This window comes from Girardinichthys multiradiatus, chromosome 23, assembly GCF_021462225.1.
Source record: "Girardinichthys multiradiatus isolate DD_20200921_A chromosome 23, DD_fGirMul_XY1, whole genome shotgun sequence".
Lineage (NCBI taxonomy): Eukaryota > Metazoa > Chordata > Actinopteri > Cyprinodontiformes > Goodeidae > Girardinichthys > Girardinichthys multiradiatus.
Window position 1 is genome coordinate 25282803 of NC_061815.1, and position 18530 is coordinate 25301332.

At 39.2% G+C, this 18530-nt stretch overlaps 2 protein-coding genes across 3 annotated transcripts; one reads left to right on the forward strand and one right to left on the reverse strand.

The window, feature by feature from the left end:
* The first annotated feature begins 430 nt into the window (after nucleotides 1-430).
* On the forward strand, nucleotides 431-11415 carry ints10 (integrator complex subunit 10). Of its 2 annotated transcripts, XM_047353830.1 has the most exons (18): nucleotides 431-942; nucleotides 1020-1087; nucleotides 1171-1274; nucleotides 2782-2921; nucleotides 3010-3091; nucleotides 3180-3320; nucleotides 3436-3610; nucleotides 4423-4592; nucleotides 4674-4813; nucleotides 4977-5130; nucleotides 5226-5308; nucleotides 6772-6927; nucleotides 7484-7592; nucleotides 8094-8173; nucleotides 8304-8466; nucleotides 8583-8676; nucleotides 10426-10494; nucleotides 10973-11415. In XM_047353830.1, exons 1-18 carry the CDS (start codon nucleotides 814-816, stop codon nucleotides 11127-11129), a joined length of 2214 nt encoding a protein of 737 aa, XP_047209786.1. In that variant the 5' UTR covers nucleotides 431-813; the 3' UTR covers nucleotides 11130-11415. The 2 variants fall into 2 exon arrangements, with proteins under 2 accessions (XP_047209786.1, XP_047209787.1); XM_047353831.1 differs by lacking the exon at nucleotides 10426-10494.
* tlr1 (toll-like receptor 1) lies at nucleotides 11316-17669 on the reverse strand. The gene is made up of 2 exons (XM_047353829.1): nucleotides 17450-17669; nucleotides 11316-14868 (listed from the first exon to the last, which is right to left on the reverse strand). The coding sequence occupies exon 2, from the start codon at nucleotides 14863-14865 to the stop codon at nucleotides 12469-12471; it is 2397 nt and encodes a 798-aa protein (XP_047209785.1). The 5' UTR covers nucleotides 14866-14868; nucleotides 17450-17669; the 3' UTR covers nucleotides 11316-12468.
* Nucleotides 17670-18530: the final 861 nt, after the last annotated feature.

Consider the following 18530-nt stretch of genomic DNA (forward strand, 5'->3'; position numbering starts at 1 on the left):
GCAGGGCAGGGTACTGTTACATTTCCTAATGGACTTCAACAGCTTTTTTAAATATTGGACAATATTTATGATGCCTTCAGTCTTTGTTTTATAATAAAAAATAATAATAATATTAATAATGGCTTTAAAATCGTCACTGTGTTCTTTAGTCACTATGTTCCTTATTAGCAGTCACCGATTTTTGTTCATATTTTTGAATTTGCTTCTTTATAGTCACCTTTTTCTTCTTTTGTCTTGGTATTCAGATATTTGCTCTATAAATGATGCCTGGTTATATGTTTTTATATATTATTATCTATAATAAATTTGTTAAAATGTTATTTAAATGTTTTAGCTGAATTTTCTTTTAATCACTTGCATGTAATGGACAGAAGGTGGCGGTAATGTACCTTTAGTTTCGCTGCCAACCGTCCTTAAACAAACAGAAGAAGATGTTAGCCTAGATAAATCATAGCTAGCTTAGCTTTGTTGGGCTCACTCGCGCTATTTTTTAATGCTGTTTTATTTTCTGGATTTACATGATTGTAGTATTAACTTTCAACATTTATGCAACATATGCTTCCAATTTATTAATGCTTTATGACTGGTTGTTTTAAAGATATAAACTTAAAGTCGGATAGCTATCGCTAGCTAAATAACGTTTTTTTTTTTTTTTTTCTGCTAGCAGGTTAATTATGTTTTGCAGAGAACTGCTGTATTTCGTTATCAGTTTGTAAGCATGTGAAGGAATCAGATGTTTTACACTGCACTCCTGAATTCCTGGTTTGTTTTTGTTTATTTGACCAATCAAATAAAAAAAATTTGATTAATGACATGTCGGCGCAAAAGGACTGTGAGTTTTTGGTTAAAAGAGCCCGAGAGTTGGTTTCTGATGATCCCTGCGCCGCCAAAGCCTGGCTAATAACAGCCAGAACCCTTTACCCAACAGATTTCAACATACAGGTAACATTAAGCATCCATTTCTAGTAGAACGTAGCTGTCATGATTGAATAGAAGCTTAGTTCCCACTGTTTTTACAGTATGAAATGTACATCATTGAACGCAATGCAGAGAGGACAGCTTCGGCTGGGAGACTGCTGTATGACATGTGAGTTGCAGCATCATATTAGTCAGTTACTACCTTATGTCGAGCCTGTGGTAAAAGTTGCCAATCATTTGTTCACCCAATAGGTTCATAAACTTTCCAGATCAGCCGATTGTGTGGCGTGAGATCAGTGTCATCACAGCTGCCCTCCGCAGTGACTCCCAGGACAAACATGCACAGTTTCTAAGAGGTGAGAGACCGACATCTTGCAAAATAGTCCTACTTTTTGAGCTTGTTGCACATCTTGTCACACTACCGCAATAAACTGCGAGGTTTTTTATTTGAATTTTTTGGGACCAGAAAATAGTGAATAATTGTGAGGTGCTAGGAAAATGGTAGATGGTTTTCAGCTTTTTTTAATACACTAAAATACTGAAAAGTGTCAAAAACTTGTATTCAACCCCCTGTATCAATACTTTGCAGAACTGCATTTTTTCAGTTGCAAGTATTTAGTGGTATGACTCTACTAGCAGACTGAAAGCTGAACATGTCTATTCTTTTTCAATTTGGACATACATTTTTTACATTATGCCACAGATTATTATTTGGATTTAGGTCTGGACTTTGACTAGGCCATTCGACACATGAATATACTTTGACTGAATTCTGACTGTATGTCCAGGTTGTTATCTTGCTGGAAGGTGAACCTCTGCCACAGTTTTAACTTTTTTTAAGTGTCTATCAGGCTTGCTTCACTGGATGTCCTGTAATTTAACAGAGGTCCTGTATCCATCCATCTTCCCTTCAACTCTGACCAGCTTTCCTCTCACCACTTGGAAAAAAAAGTATCTCAACAGCATGATGCTGTCATCACCATAGGGATGGGTTGTTCAGAGAGATATGTGTTAATTTTCCACCTCATAGTTTTTGGCATGTAGGCCAAAAAGGTCAATTTTGGTTTTCTCTGACCAGTGCACAATTTTCCCAAATGTGTGCTATGCCACATGGCTTGTGGCAAACTTTAATGACTTCTAATAGCCTCCTTTAGAACATGGTTTTCTTCGTGTCACTCATTTTAGATTTAAGGTCACTTCTCTGATTAACACTCTTGCTCGACCTCTCGGTTTAGGTTGAAGATCAGGTATTGGTAGGTGTGCTGTTGTGTCATACTGTTTTTATTTGAACATGATAGATTAAACATTGATCTCTAAAATATTTAAACATTGGGATATTGTTTTGCATCCCAACCCTGATTTAAATTCCTCCCAACTTTATCCGTGACCTGTCTGGTGTGTTCTTTTGTCTTCATGTTGCTGTTCGTTTACTAATATTCTCTAGAGAAGCTCTGGGGCTTTCACAGAAGAGCCGGGTATATACTGACATTAAATTGCATGCAACTTGTACAAATCTGGTTACGTCTGAAGGCAGTTAGTTGCGATGGATGCAGCTGGATACATTTGCCTGTGGGACTTTTATTTTTGTAAAAGTCAAGACCAACTCTTATTTTCTTGCCTTCACAATTATCTATTAGTTTCCACAGAATCCTACTAAATTATATTAAAGTTTAGGCTCATAACATGTCAAAATATAAAAAAGGTCAAGGGGTTTGAATACTTTTACAAGGCACTGTGGACTAGTTACCCTCCTACAGTATTGTATATTGCAGTATCTGTGCTTTATGGCGTTAATCTTACAGCACTGTTTCCCATATGAGAAGCGTTTAGAAAGTCTGAAGGATATTTCTTCTGCTCGTCCAGCTCTCTTTGAGACGCTGCCTGGCCGTGTCCAGTGTGAGATGCTGCTGAAAGCCACAGAGCAGTGTTTCAATACCTTGGAGAAGGCAGAGATGCTGCTGCTCCTGCTGAAGCGTTTTCCAGAGTCTGTTGTCCAGCATGGGGTGTGTAATAACGCCTTGTAAGAACTCTTGATGTTTTGAGATACAGCTCCAGTTTAACCCGTTTAAATTGTCTGCTACGTATTGTTAGGTTAATTTAGGAGAAACCTTGCTGGAGGCCGAGATATCAGAAAATGTGGACTCTCCTGTCAACTGCTTCAGAAAACTTTTTGGTCAGTTTTTCTTTTGATTAAAATCCATTTAAATCATTTGGAGGAAATGCATTTATTTTTTTAAAACATCGTTTTGTACCTTTTGTAGTGTGTGACGTCCTTCCTTTGGTCATAAACAACATGGACATGCGCCTGCCTGCAAGCCTCATGCAGAAATATATACTGAAAGCAGCTGAATTCTACATCGGCTATGTTACCCGTGGACCTTCAGCTGATGTGCAGATACAAAGTACGCTTTCCTGAAGAAACATTTGCAGGCCTACTTCACTTTCTACAGTCTTACATTTTCTACTCCACATCTGTCCGATCATGTTTACAGTTGTTGTTTCGCTTCTATTCTGTAGGTAGCCAAGATGGTGTGACTCTAAAGTCACCTGGAGTGTCTCGTGGCTCCCAGCGATTTGTGATTGATGGCCTGTCGGAAAAATCATCAGTAGTAGCAGAACCTTGGGAGAGGCTGCTCGACATCCTCACTGTCATCGGTGCTCGCTGCGAGTGGCAGGGAGACAAAGGACAGAGGTAGCCTCCCTTTCACCTAGTCACTACTTTGTTTAGCATAGAGACAGTTCTGAAAAACGTCCAGCAAGTAACTGGTTTAGTGAATAAGCTAGGGGTCGCCACATCCAATGCAATGTAATACAGATCCACTGACCAGAAATGTGTGGCCATGTCTTTGTAAAGCTTTGACGTGCAGATATTTATTTTGACAGATTTCTCTATAAGAGGTGTATTATAAGAATATTTAGGAACAGCATTCAAAATACTATCTGTGGCCTTCCGGCTGTCAGTTGTATGTATTTGTTCATAATTAGGGCAGAAAACCACACAACACACCATAGCATTTCATTTAATGTCATTATACAAAGGTAAAGCCAAACTATTGTGACAAACTACATACAAATATGCCAGAAACCCTTGATATTTACCAAAAAAGCAAATCTTGCACTTTGTTTTTGTCCTAACTCTGTTATCCTTTTCATTCAAGATCAAGTAAATTACTCACTCACTCTTTTACATTATTATTATTATCCTCCTTAAACTTTTTATTATATTGTTCTCAATATCTCTACCACAAATGCTTATTGAAATATTGTGACACGGTTTCGAAGTCACCCCGACTGCAGACATGTCATGACAGGCCATAAAGGAAACATTGGGTTCATTTACAGTCTGGAAGAGTTTGGGATTTAAATGAAGGATTTTCCAGATGTTTGGAAGGATCTAATACAAATGAATTGCAATTCTTTGCACAGAAATGTATTTTTTGCAAGAAAAGCTCTAATGTAACTGGTAATTAATGTGCTCCTTGTGTTTGTGTATATGTGTTCTAGGAGTTACATTGACATGCTGCAAAGAGTAAAAGAGCTGTGTCGCTATCTGCCTGGTCTTGAGGGGGAAACCCGGTCCCGCTACTGCAGTCAGGTGGTCACTTGTGCTGCACTCGTCCTCTTCCGCAGTGCCTTCCTCTACGTCTCAGCTGTTCAGCCGTCACTGTTCCAGGGTTAGTCTCGGCGTTGAAACCACTTCATGTTTGCTGTGTCTCTTTATCATCTTATAAGTTTATCCATACGTCTTTTTGAAGGTGTCGGTGCAATGACTTCAGGGCCTTGGATCCTGGTGGAGGATTTGAGTTCGGTTTACAATGATGTGGAGATGGACAGAGCAGTGTTGAAGCATGCGCATAAGAAACGCAAACTGGCTGACGGGAGAGAGAAAACAATGGTAAGGACAAATTTGAAATCTTGTTTTTTTTTTGTTTCCTCTAAAAATGATACCTGTGGGAGACAATAAAGATCTATTTCCTTAAAATTCTGTCTTAGCACTAAAAGAGGCGCATAAACACACTCATAGCGTGATTTCCCTTTTTCTTTACATATTATTCTAGAGCTCCGATGATGAAGAAGGTTTGGGGAAAGGCCGCGGCCGTCATATTCTGGTCAACAAGACGGAGATGCCCAACTGGTTAGAGACATTGGAGAGCTTCCGGACAGCGAGGGAAAGTTGGGACCTCCTGCACTCTCATGATTGTCTGGAAACTGGTAAGCACCACTAATAGACGCCTTCACCTAGGAGCTGTGAGGACAGTTATATCAATATTTATGTAACAGGGCTTTGTTTTTGCAATGTCTTTTAGAGTTCAAGAAGATCTGTGCTGCATGGAAGACCGAAAGCTGGCTCTGGTTTAGAATTTTTCTCACTGACATGATTATATACCAGGTAAGGATGTTGCTCAAAGCATTTTATTTTAAACTTTGTTCTTACTTTGTCAACTGCACTGAATTGACCAGCACTGATTTGGTGCCTTGTAAGCTAACAAATTAAATTGTAGCAACAGTACTTGCTTATGATGTACTGTTACTTTTAAATAAAATCTTTAATATCAGGGTTTCTGCAAGGTCCTAAAAGTCACCAATGTAATAATGCAATTTACATTTTAGGCCTTAAAAAGTATTAAACACACCCAGATTTTCAATACTCATAAATTGTATTTACTTAAAGGGGATATATACTTTTAGATTCTTCTTTTTCACACTTAAATCATTGAGTTGTCTATATAAAGTGGAACTGCGTTATTTGCAGCCTATTTGCAGAAATAGGAATTTCCCCACTGATGTGGAGACATTTCCATTAAAAATAAATTTAACCAGGCACTTTGAAGAGGTTCTGATGTTGGGGGATGATGTAATAATTGTGTGGGTTAATACACCCAACAACTGAACGTTTAGACTTATCCAATTGCAGCTTCAGCATACTTGAGCATGGACCACAAAATTGCAGCAAGGAAGAAAAATGGCTGATACACGAAATTGGTTAGCCAGAAGTCCATGGCCTTGTTTAGTTGCTGCTCAGCGAATACTGTGACGTAACAGTTTAAAAAACATAACGGATGATAGAGAAAACTGAACAGATTGAAAAATATGACTCAAATAGAATAGAAAAATATTTTTGCAACACCTAGAGAGACTAAATTAAACTTTTCTGCACTCCTACAGATTCCAAATACACAACAAATTGTAGGGCTAATGTAGGGCTTAAGGGTTCTAAAAAAGTGGATTTTGCATGATATGTCCTCTTTACTTCCTATATATGTATATCTGCTTATTAATTGCCATCTTTTTATGGTTTGTCAATTCTTTGGGGCAGTGGGGTTGAATAATGTGCTGACAGCATTAATTTGTTGCATGATCTGCAGATCTAGCAGAGGACTTTATGTGTTTATTTTACTGACAAAACTACAAGATCTGCTATGAAGTTTACTGAATACTTTTTGCATTTAAATTAGGAAACGAAATAACACTTGAGACGCATGCCAAGGAAACACAAATTGAAGTTGATTAGGGCCTATTTAACTTGATAAAATTATCAAATAAGTTACAATCAAGTTAATGTTATATTTCACAAATTTTGTAGGTCATGTAGGTTTAACTTATAACCTTCTTAAAAATAAATATTCTTAAATGTTACTTACAAATTCTAGCAGAAACCCTGTTATATATACAATCTAAATCAATTTACCTAAGAACATGAATTACTAAGATTTAAATGTAAATGTAGTGTAATGACTGGAACAAATGCAATACATTATGAGAACTAATTACACTAAGTAGATAAAACTAGTTGGTTCATCATGTTTCTCTGTGCTTATACTGATCATATTTGCGTGGGGTTGTTGTTTCCAGGGCCACTATCGTAAGGCTCTCTCCAGCCTGCATCAGATGGCTGCCATGCAGCAGCCTCAGCCTGCACAGCAGAGCCCCACAGGCCAGGCCAGTCTGGAGCACCACAGGGCCCTCATACAGCAGGCATCCTGCCACTACGCACTGGGAGAGTACAGGGTAAACATATGCACACCATCTCACTCTTCTAGTGTTTCATGTTGGTGCATATCTATAAACACACATAGCGTATCGTATTTTCCACACTGTTATGGCGATGACAACAAAATGCTGTCCTCTTGCTCTGTATGGAAGCAAAGTCTATTATCAGGACTGAAATAAAAGATCTGCAGAAAGCAGAAAAAAAGAATCTGTAAAGGGTTTGCAGCAGTTGTTGGAAGTGGGCATTTTGGGCCCTAATGACTCATGAAGGTAGTAAATTTCAAGTCTGCCCTACACTAAAGACTTATAATTTCAGTTAATCTCTCACATAACCAAGACTTAATAAAAAGTCTGCTGACATTTGATATTTTTCATTTAATAAATGGCATTAAATAATCAATCTGGCATTTAAAGGGTTAGAATCCTTAAAGTTGTTGGATGTTTGGTAGTTTTGAGAAGGGCTGAAGTGATTTATAAGATTTATCCAGAAAAAAAGTTGAAAAAACATTCATCTTTTTTTTTGCAGGTGGACATTTACTCCTATTTATACATTGTGTTGTGTTTTGTTAATCAGATGGCCTGTGAGAAGCTTCTAGACGTGGTGAGCGGACTGGTTCCCCCAAACCAAGAACTGACCAAAGCAACAGAAGATCAGAGCAGAATCAAATCCAAGACCAGGAAAGGTGAACCTGTCACAGTTTTACCTACTGATTCTGTTTTTCAGCAGCTTTTAATCTGATTTTGTATCAGACATGTTCAGGCATGGGTCAGTGTGAGGTTCTGATGATAACCCAGAGTGTAAATACCACAGTGTTCCCACAAAGATCTTTGACATAAATATGTATCATCATCTAACTGCTTTTCTTTAAAATAACTTCCTAGGCAACCCAAAGCTTACCAGTGGTATTAACCTTTTTTCAGCCAGCTGTCTGACAGTGTGCAGCAGTATGTGAGGAAGGGACATTGCAGCCTTATTTTATGCTGCATTCAGCTGAAAAATCAGCTTGTTGGCACCTCCTGTTTGGTTTACACCAGTTCTTGACAAACAGCTGACCTTCCCAGTGCTGAAATTTTAAATACCTACACACAGGTTTTAATGATGAAAGTACAAAACATATGATAAATATGATGTATAATTAATTCATTATTCATGCACGCAATTCTTCTATTTCTGTCTATACTAGGTAACGACCTGAGGTTGCTTCCTTGCACATCTAGAGCTGTGTTACCTTTCTGTCTCCAGCTGATGCTTGCTTGCTTTAAGGTACTCTGATTAGTAAAATCTTTACAATGAATTCAGTTATACCAGCTGCAACCACAGACGTCTTACAAATATACTTAAAATGTGATATTTTGATTGTTTTCCCTTTCTTTTTCCCGCTTGGCCTAACCAGCTCAGAGCATTCACGGACAGCCGTGACGACCTGTCTCTGGGCCATGTGGTGGTGCTGCTGCAGCATGACTGGCCGCAGGGAGAGATGCTGTTTTTAAAGGCCGTAGATAAAATCTGTCAGCAAGGCAGTTTCCAGTATGAGAACTTCTTCAACTATGTCACCAGTATCCTTATCTGTAACTGCAATCACAATACGGTCAAAGCTGATAGACACATTTGTTCATCAGCTTTTCTGTCATGTCCGGTATGCTGGTTTCCTTGCGCTCATAATTACACTCAGACATCGACATGCTGGAGGAGTTTGCATACTTACGGACTCCAGAAGGAGGGAGAATTCAGCTGGAGCTGCTTCCTAATCAGGGAATGCTGATTAAGTAAGGAGCAACCATAGAGCAGTTTTCCAGTTTGCATGGTGACTCTGCACTTTCCCTTTCTGTTGATGTTTTTAAAGAAAACTTATTTGGCCTGTGGGGAAAATTTTTGCTTTGAACTTAATGAACCGTTAACGGAGTCAGCCTTATAGATAGGAGAACAGTGCTTTGCTAAAGTGTTCATACCCTTTGAACTTTTTCACGTTTTGTCTCAATAGAACCACATACTTCAAAAAAGCTTTTTTTAAAATCTGATAAACAAACACAAACAAACATAATTGTGAAGTTTAAGTTTTCTTTTAGTTTTTTTACAAAACAAATTTGAAACGTGTGACAAGCATACCATATGTATTCAACCCCCTTTAGTCTTCTGCCCCTAAATAAAACATAGTGCAGCTAATTGCATTCAGTCCAGCTGTGTATGGTTTAGTTTTAGCTGCTCTGCGCACGCCTCAGAGGTTTGTCAGAGAACATCAGTGAAAGAACAGCATCAGGGTCAGGGATAAAGTTCTGGAGATGCAGTATAGCCCTGGTAACTTTGGAGAAGCTGCAGAGATCTGGAGCTCAGGTGGAAGAATCTGTCCACAGGACAATTCTTAGTAATGCTTTCCCCACATATACCCTTTATGGAGGAGTGCCAGAAAAGAAAGCCATTGTTGAATTTGAGGCTTTAGAAGTCCTATTTAAAGTTTGATACGTGTGGGGGATGCAGCAAACATAGGGAAGAAGGTGCTCTGGTCACATGAGACTAGCATTGTGCTTGTTGGCCTTCTTGCAAAATGCTGTGTGTGGAGGGAAACTAACCCTGCACATCTTCCCGAACACACCATCTTCACGGTGAAATGTGGTGGCATCATGCTACAGGAATGTTTTTCTTCAGCAGGGAAGGGAAAGCTGGATGGTGTCAATGTGAAGATGGATGGAGCTAAATATAAGGCATTCCTGGAGGAAAACCTGTTAGAGGCTCCACAAGTCCTCAGACGCTGGCATTTTTACATTCCAGCAGAACAACAATGCTAAACATGCAGCCAGAGCTGTAATGGAATGGTTAAGCCCATGCCTCAATCCAAAATTCAGACATCAATCTGTGAAAAAACTAGGAAAGTGAGGCTAACAGATCAATTATTAGTCTCCCCTTTCCTGGCGATACTGGCTCAGTCATAGTCTTGCAATCTGAAAACTTGCGAGTGCGAGTCTAGCTTCCCCCTGCCACATGTCTATGTGCCCCTGGGCAAGGCATTTAACCCTAAGTTGCCTACCGATCTGCACATCAGTGTATGAATGCGGGTGTGTTTTCGTGAGTGTAATTGAGTGAATGTGGCTGTAGTGTGAAGTGCTTTGAGTGGTCAGTATGATTACAATATGACTATATAAAGTCAGTCCATTTACCATTTAGATGCTCTCCACCTAAGATGACTGAGCTTGAGCTATTGTGCAAAGATCTTCAAAGCTGTTCCAAACATACCCCAAAAGCTTTGAAGCTGCACTGCAATAGAAGGTGATGCTACAAAGGATTGATTCAGGGAGACATATGCACACCACAGTTTCTTAATCGAAAACCATGTATCATTTTCCTATCCTTCACAATAATGCAGGTCTCAGATAAATCCCAGCAACATACATTGAAGTTTGGAATAGTAACCTGACAATGTGAAAATGTTCAGCTGGTATGAATCCTTTTGTTGCTGTAGCAGTTAAAGACTCTTAAATGAAACCTCACTGACAGAGTTGTTGAATGTTGCTGTCCCTCAGGAACCCTAGCCCCGCCCTGGGGGTGGAGCTAAATACCCTTCTGCTCCAAGGGGTGCAGACAATGGACAGGTACCCCAGGCCCCTCCTCCCACAGTCCCCATCCCGCCCACACCCGTCACCCTCCCTCCATTCCCAGCTTTAAGGCTCGTCATCCCCGCCCCAGTTTTAATTTGGGCCATTTTACATCGAGTTCGTCGTTCTTTGATTTCCTGTTGATGTGTGTTACTTTAATTCATTCTCCCTCTTTTCTGTGATCATCACTGTTCGTGGTATACGAGGATGATGTGGGTGTTGTTGCTAAGACAGTTTACTTTTTTACAGTTCATAACAATCTCATTTCATTTGTGGACATGTTTTATAGCGTTTTTATTTACAGTACTCAACATACGTTGTTTAAAGTAAACTTGCTTATTTGTGTGTGGAAAGAAAGAAGCAACATGTTGTTACCATGACTGTGTCTTTGTTGTGTTTGTCATACAGATGTCAGTTCTGTCTGTCTATATTTTTGACCATTTGTATGTTTATTTTTATCCTTTTCGTCCTGCAGACACCACACTGTGACCCGAGGGATTACCAAAGGAGTGAAGGAGGATTTTCGCCTGGCCATGGAGAGGCAGGTGTCACGTTGTGGAGAAAATCTGTTCAGTGTGCTTCACCGTTTCTGCATTAATGAAAAAATAATCATTATCCAGTCCCTTCCTTAACACCTGACCTGAATGTTTTCATTTGTACAAATTTAGTGCAGTTGGAATTATTTTTTTAACTCAAAAAGCTGAACATCTCTCTTCTCACAGTCAGTTTGGGATAACACCGTCTGTTCTTCTGTCATTGTCATAGAACTGTAACCTTGTCATATTTGTGTAGGTGTTAATGTTGATTAAGGACTCAAGTGCTTTTTGATACTCTTTATTGTTTTGCTACAGTCTTGTTTATATTGTATGTTTATATTGATGTTTACATTAAATGTCATCTGACTGGTTTAAAAATGAATATTATCAAATTATTTTATGTCATGCAAGCATATAGAACCTTCATTTACCCCATAAAAGTATATACAAATTAAATGCACTATTAAATGCTTTTTTTTTTTAAAGCGAGAAGTAAAATCTACCACAAAATATCAGGAAGAGATTCTTCACCATCACAATTAACAATTCATTTCTGTACTAAGTAGATAAAACTTGTGCAGTTAAACAGCATCAACAGCCAATATCCAAGCACTCTTTTTATCTCTTATGAGATTTACAGCATAAATATTATTTTCCATTATTTTTTCTGTTCTTCCGAAGACCCCAGAAATGTTGATTTATGACTTCAAGTTTGGTCCCTACATCCACTTTGGGCAACCACATTTTTAGATCTTATTTCCTTTAAAATAAAAAGTGCCAGTGTCCCGTTCGTTCCTCCTTCAGGGTTCTGATGCACTCTGGAAAACAAGGGAATTTGATCTATACAGACCTATTCAATAAATTTGAATATTGTCGAAAAGTTGATGTATTTCGGTAACTTAGCTTAAGTGAAACATAAACTGCACACAAACTGATGTTTTCAACCCTTTAGTTCTGTTAATTATGAGGATTGTCTGCTTGCAGATAATGAAAACATGACATTTAAGATTAGAATATTACATCAGACCAATAAAAAAAAACTTGATACATAAATGTGGGCTTTTTGAAAGGCATGTTTTATACCTGCTTGAACATTGTCATTTTCAAATAATACTCTTAATCTGACAAATCCTCATTAGAACACATATACTAATTTATTGAACATTGGAAAGCTGGATAGTATAGAAAAAGAGTTTGGGAAAACATTTGAAATTTTACACCTTATTCCCCATCCCATTATTTAAAGGTTCTCTCAGTCTATCAATTCGTTTCATCCTTTTAGTCTATTTTATTTACTTTTGTCCAACATTCTTTCCTCTTGAGTTTTTTTTATATATTTAAAACCTGACCAAAGTGGATAAATTTGCCATAAATGCATTGTGATCTTTTGTACTTTCGGCTAAAAAAGACTGAGAACTCATCTTGGTAACAAGAGTTACTCAGTTTCTGCTACAGGTTCACTCAACAGGTCAGTCTGCAGAGCAGCCCTGAGATTAGCCCAGAACAACCTTTGTTTGGCTTTGTCCTGAGGCCATTCCAGGTAGGTGTGGCGGTTCATCATGGACTTAAGCTGGTAGTACTTGGATGGGATTAGGTACTGAGGCAGTGGCTCAAGCAGCACCAGCACGATGCTGTCCAAGCCCTGAGAAAGACGTTGGTGGCTGGCAAAGTACAGCTCATAATGGCACCATTCACTCTTGACAAAGTGAGCAGAAAGCACAAACACTGAGCGACGACTTTTCTCCACACATGTGATGATGTTCTCCATAATTGTCTTCCCTGGCACAAAGTCTTTTTCATGGTGGCAGATTCTGAGCCCTCCTGTAGGGCCCTCAAGGTTGAAAAGCAGGAAGTTCTTCACCCAGTCTGCGTCATGCTGGCTGTAGGACACAAAAGCATGGAACTCAATACCCACAAGGTCTTCGGGTCGAAGCTGCCGCATTCTTGCGCGATGTTTGGCTCTGGCCCACTGCCAGATCATGCCCATGTACCAGGGAACATCCAGACGTCTGCACAGAAAGAAAACAGTGACGATCAATGCCACAGAAGGAACCAGGATGGTGGCTGCTAAGAGGCTGGCACTGCAGGAGATCTCAGGAATCCAGAGGTTTTCTAGCTTGGAGTCTTTAACTACTTCTGGGTAGATGCAGTGGTAACCCTCTGGCCAGTTTAACAGTTCAAGGCCTGACTCATATTTAGTCTGAACGCCAAGACGAATGAAGTGCCTCAGAGGGCAGGTGCAGGTGAACGGGTTGTGACTTGCATCCAGGATTTTCAGATTGGGGCAGCTTCTCAACTCTTTTACTGAAGGGGCGTGGAGGGAGTTTGACTTCAGTAGAAGCTCAGTCATTTTTGGGAAGTTGACACACGGTGGCAGGTCCAGAAACCTGTTGGCATTCAGATTCAGAGAAGAGAGATTTTCCAGTTTGAGTAGGAGCAACGGTATCACAGAAATCTGGTTGTTCTGCAGGTCTAGTGCTTCTACCCCTTTTGGTAGACATTTAAACACATTTTCTGTTAAACCTCCAGAGGAAATATTCATAACAGTAATGTTTGGTGGCCACGGGCAATCAGAGGACCCATCATACACAAAGGAGTTGATACTGATGTCCAGGTGTTGCAGGGATTTCATGTACCGCAACCGCTTACTCACTACTTGAAGGTTCTTAAGGTTGTTGCCCACCAGAGAGAGTTTTTTCACGTTGCTCAGAGTCTCGCATTCCACTGGTTTTTGACCTTCAATTCTGGAGAAGATGGAATCGGACAGCGCGCAGTAGGAAAAATCCAATTCAAGGATAGGACTCTGTTTCTTTGGACACGTCATGTGAATCAATGAAGTCTCTATGATAGAACAATGCTTTACTGGCAGGTTGATGAAAAAGTTGTACATGGCTTCCTGGGAGAAAAAGAAAGAGTTTACAACTGCTCGTTTGGCTGTGAAGGACTGCATAGAAGATGTTTCTGTCACAGTGGTATCAAAATAGGGTGGGTTGTTTATCGCTGTATCAGAGGCACTCAGATGAGTAATAGAGGTTTTCAGAGTGTCATTTATCAATACAGTTAAATCCTTCCAATCAATTTCAATGTTGCTGACGGAAAGACGGGATGTGAAGATTTCAGCTCTTTTACTAAGCACTGTTTTTATATATTTGTACCCCCCAGTCGTATTCCTCAGCTCCACTTCCACAAACAATGACAACACATCAGAAATCAGATCACTCTGGGTTATGCTTCCGCCATTTAGGTCTACTTGAATTTTTTTAGCATGAACATCTATTAAGCTGGTTGCTTCATAAGCAAGTTCCTTCTCCAGAGAAAGGGTCAAACAGTACAGCTTCGCCTTAGCAATGTTCTTAAAATCCCCCAGGCTGATGGCTTTTGCTCCAAGTGTCAAATTCTCCAATTTTCCCAGGACACTGAACTCTTTTCCTAAGGTCATGTTCAAAAACTCATTCCATGCCAGGTTTATCACTCTGAGGTTCCCTGTATATAACAGGTACTGTTGGTCTGACAGGTTTCTTAGCATGTTGTGTGACAGATCCAGATCTTCTAAAAGCGGCGTGTCATGAAACGTTTCTGTTTCAATCAGTTCCAAGCCATTCCATGACATATTCAGGAACCGAAGGAAGGCTATGTTTTTGAAGTCCCCTTTATGAAGCTGATGTATGTGGTTGCATGACAGGTCTATATATTCTGCTGTTAGAGGCAAGTCGGTGGGCACAGAGGAAAGGTTCTTTGACGAAAGGTCTACAATGATGTCAGGGGATGAAGCGCACATCCGCAGCACCATCAATATGACGGCTGCCCACACGAATGCAGGCGAGAGCCTCATCGTCTGTGAGGACAAATAGAAGAAGACGATGTGGATTAATACCATTGTGACAGAAACACCTGACAAATACCTGTGAAATCTGTGAATACAGTATCCCTGCAACATGTCCTGCTTAATTTACCTTAATTCAAGTTTTTAATGCTTTTGCAGAGATACGTTGTGTGAGGTGAAGAAATGTTGAATGTAGCTTGCTTTTACTTTAATGCTTTTTGAGAGGAAACTATTAAATCCAACAAATACTTCTAAAGTTTTTTCTGAAAATTTTCACTTATCGCCGTGTTACAACAATCTGCAAAGGATGTGGGTATTCTATGTAGTGGATCAAAACAAAGTCGTCCATAATTCGGAAGTGAAAGGAAAATTATAATAGGTTTACATTTTTTTTTGACAATAGTCGAAGGTGTGGTGTGTATACAGTCACGAGTGCCCAACACACTCCAAGATGGATAAATGAATATTTAATAGAAATTTTAACACTATTGAAAAACGGAGATAAACTCTCAAAACCAAAAAGCATAAGTTATTTTTTTAATGAAATGCAATTAAAAATAACAACTGTTAAACAGATTAAAGAAACATTTCAGTATAATAATGACCCGGTCAGTTTAGTAGTAGAGGTGGTTGTTAATCAGTGTCAGCTGTTTTGGTGTTAATGACATTAACAACAGGTGCACTACAGGGGCAACAATGAGGCGACCCTAAAAAACAGGAATGGTTTTGCAAGTGGAGACCACAGACATTTTTCCCCCCTCATTTTTTTGACAGCTTTTTAGTATTTTTGCATTTGACCAGGGTAAGTGTCACCACTGGTAGCATGAAGGGATGCCTCAGTGTGGTGGGTCAGTGTTGACCCATTACCAAAGGGAGGCATATCTGTGGGGGAACACACAGACCTGTACAAGATGAACGATGGCACCCTGACTGCCATTAGGTATCGCGATGAAATCTTTAGACCCTCCTGGTGTATGATAATAACCAGCCTCATGTGGCAAAAGTATGCAGGCAGCTGATGAAGGAGCTGATACCAATGCCTGGTCTCCACGCTTTCCTGACCTAAATCCAACAGGACATCTCTGGGACATCATATTTAGGTCCATCCAACACCACCAGGTTGCACCCCAGACAGTCCAAGAGCTCAGTGTTGCCCTGGTCAGGATCTGGGAGGAGATACCCCAACCATCACTCATCCCATAAGGAACATGCCCCGATGTTTTCAGACATGCATACAAGCATGTGGGGGCCATACAAACTACTGAGTACTATTCTGAGTTGCTGCAATCCATTACAGCTAAAGGGACTAACCTGCCGCACCATTTTTTAAGTTAAAATATATCTTTGACTTCAATGCCTCTGTGGGTTAACAATTTTCATTTTCATAAATGATGCAGATTGCTATTGTTTCTAACACGTTGCACCTATCATATCAGTATAGATATCCAACATGATTTTTTTTCCAATTGAGATCTGATTTGACTAACAGACTTGTACTGTTTCATTTTTGCAAGATCTAGTTACACTAGAGGCCGCTATTGTCCCACCCTTGGAGAACTAACACAATGTGGTTCTCCATGGACACAGACTGAAACATCCACATTTGTTCTTATTTAAAAACTAGAGATACACACATTTAAATATAGACTAGTTTTAGAATTACATACTATGATCATTGCAGTAATTTGTTTGCAGTATAAGATTGGTTTAAGTTTTACTGTACTAAGCGTCATAGGCAGAAATGTAAATCTTTATGCTGAACTGTATAGCTATAACAATAATTTTTCATGATTTTCTGCTGGCTGAATATACAGTGACATGCAAAAGTATTCATACCCCTAGAATGTTACAACCACAACCTTCAATGTGTTTTATTGGACCTTAACGGCATTGCATACTAAATAATCTCCACAGTAGAACTTGGTGGTGGCAACATCGTGCTGTGGAGAGGCTTTTTCTTTAACAGGGACAAGGAACATGGGTGAGAGACATTTGGAAGATGGATGGAGCTAAATAAAGGCCTGGCCTGGGGAGAAACAAAAGCCTGTTAGAGGATTCAGAAGGCTGTGCATATGATCACTTTCCAGCAGGACAACCACCCTTAACATTCAGATATACAATGTAATGGTTTGCATCAAAGCATTTTCATGTGTTAGAATAGCCTAGTCAAAGTTCAGACCTAAATTAGGAATCTGACTGAGCTTGAGCTATTTTGCAAAGGAAAATGGGCAAAAACTTCAATATCTGAAGTTGATAGAGAAATAACCCAAAAACCTGCAGCTCCAATAGCATTTAAAGGTGGTTAGAGTATTGACAAGGAGGGTTAAATACAAATACATGCCACACATTTTAAAATTGTATCTGTCACATAAAATCTCACTATAATGTAGTTTGGGTTTGTACCTGGAAAAAGTTCAAAGCATGTAAATACTACTGCAAGTCCCTGTAGATTAATAAAAGGTCTAATCCAAACATAACTTTTTAAAGACTGTCTTTGTTATAAAACTAATCTACAAAACATTTGAAATAAAAAGCACTGAAATACAACTTCAGCAAGCACATGAATACAAGACAGAGAAAAGAGTGCACTGACCTGAAGTGAGACTTCTCTATTCCAACTCTTTTAGTTACTCTAAAAATGGAAATAGCTTAGTTCAATCTTAGGATTGAATTCTCCAAGATGGGAAAAAATGTATTCTTACAGAAAGAGGAACAAAAACATGATTATTTATAAGATGGATGAAAAAAAAACAAACCAAAAGAAGCTTAAAAGACAAGCATCAGCTCTCTGCTGAAGGATCTGTTTCTGCTCCTCATTTGTAAAACTGTTGCACTAAATAATAAAGCTGATATGAAACGGATGGAAGTGAAAGGTCTTCTCTTACTAGTCGTTTTTTTTTTACATTCACATCCTGTTTTCAGTTCCCGTTTTATTTACAGAACAGAAAAGAAGCGGCAGCCTCTTGACAAGACAGAAGTAATAATGAAAGCTGTTCATTTTAGGGATTTTAACTCCCTTTCAGTTTATTATTAAAATAATTAGCTTAAGATAATAATTCCTTGATTATTTTTAAGAAAAGCTGCTCCAAGAAAAGTGTTGCGACCTGGGTTGCATTAATGGTAGAGCATCTTAGTTTCTGTCCTTTAGCATCATGGTGACCCGGTGATGCCATTGGGGATCGTAAATACACATTTCTCACTTTTTTAATTTGCTTATCCACTTCATGCCTTGAAGCAAAAATTGACTGTGTTGTTTACTTTGCTACAGGCTCTACAGATGGAGAACCTGAAATAATTTTTGATGTGCTTTAACTGTGATGGGAAGGTTTTTGTTTTTTAAGACACACATATCCCAGCAATTCTCTCTGCCACCCTGCATTGTTTTTGCCTTGGGTGACTGGCTGGCACGTACACAGAAAGGAGAGCTAAATTTAATAAGGTCAGATAACGTGGTGTGTTTGTTGTCACCTGGCACAGTTATCAGATTTGGGGGGAGCACTGCAGATGTCCTTAGCACCTCTTACAACAAGAAAAACAATACAAAAAAGGAAAGTAACAAGGACCACCTCTTATAAGTCTGCTGAAAATGTCTTTAATGTGTTTATTCATCATGAGTAATTGGCAACTCTTCAAACCTCATCAAAAACATTTAAGTGTTTATTAGGAGGACTTTC

Excerpts from the sequence above, each read along its gene's own strand:
- ints10 (XM_047353830.1), top strand. The coding sequence starts at position 814 with ATGTCGGCGCAAAAGGACTGTGAGTTTTTGGTTAAAAGAGCCCGAGAG. Across the intron at positions 1,275-2,781 it reads ACATGCACAGTTTCTAAGAG|CTCTCTTTGAGACGCTGCCT; the intron begins GTGAGAGACCGA and ends CTGCTCGTCCAG. Across the intron at positions 3,321-3,435 it reads AGCTGATGTGCAGATACAAA|GTAGCCAAGATGGTGTGACT; the intron begins GTACGCTTTCCT and ends TCTATTCTGTAG.
- tlr1 (XM_047353829.1), bottom strand. The coding sequence starts at position 14,865 with ATGAGGCTCTCGCCTGCATTCGTGTGGGCAGCCGTCATATTGATGGTG.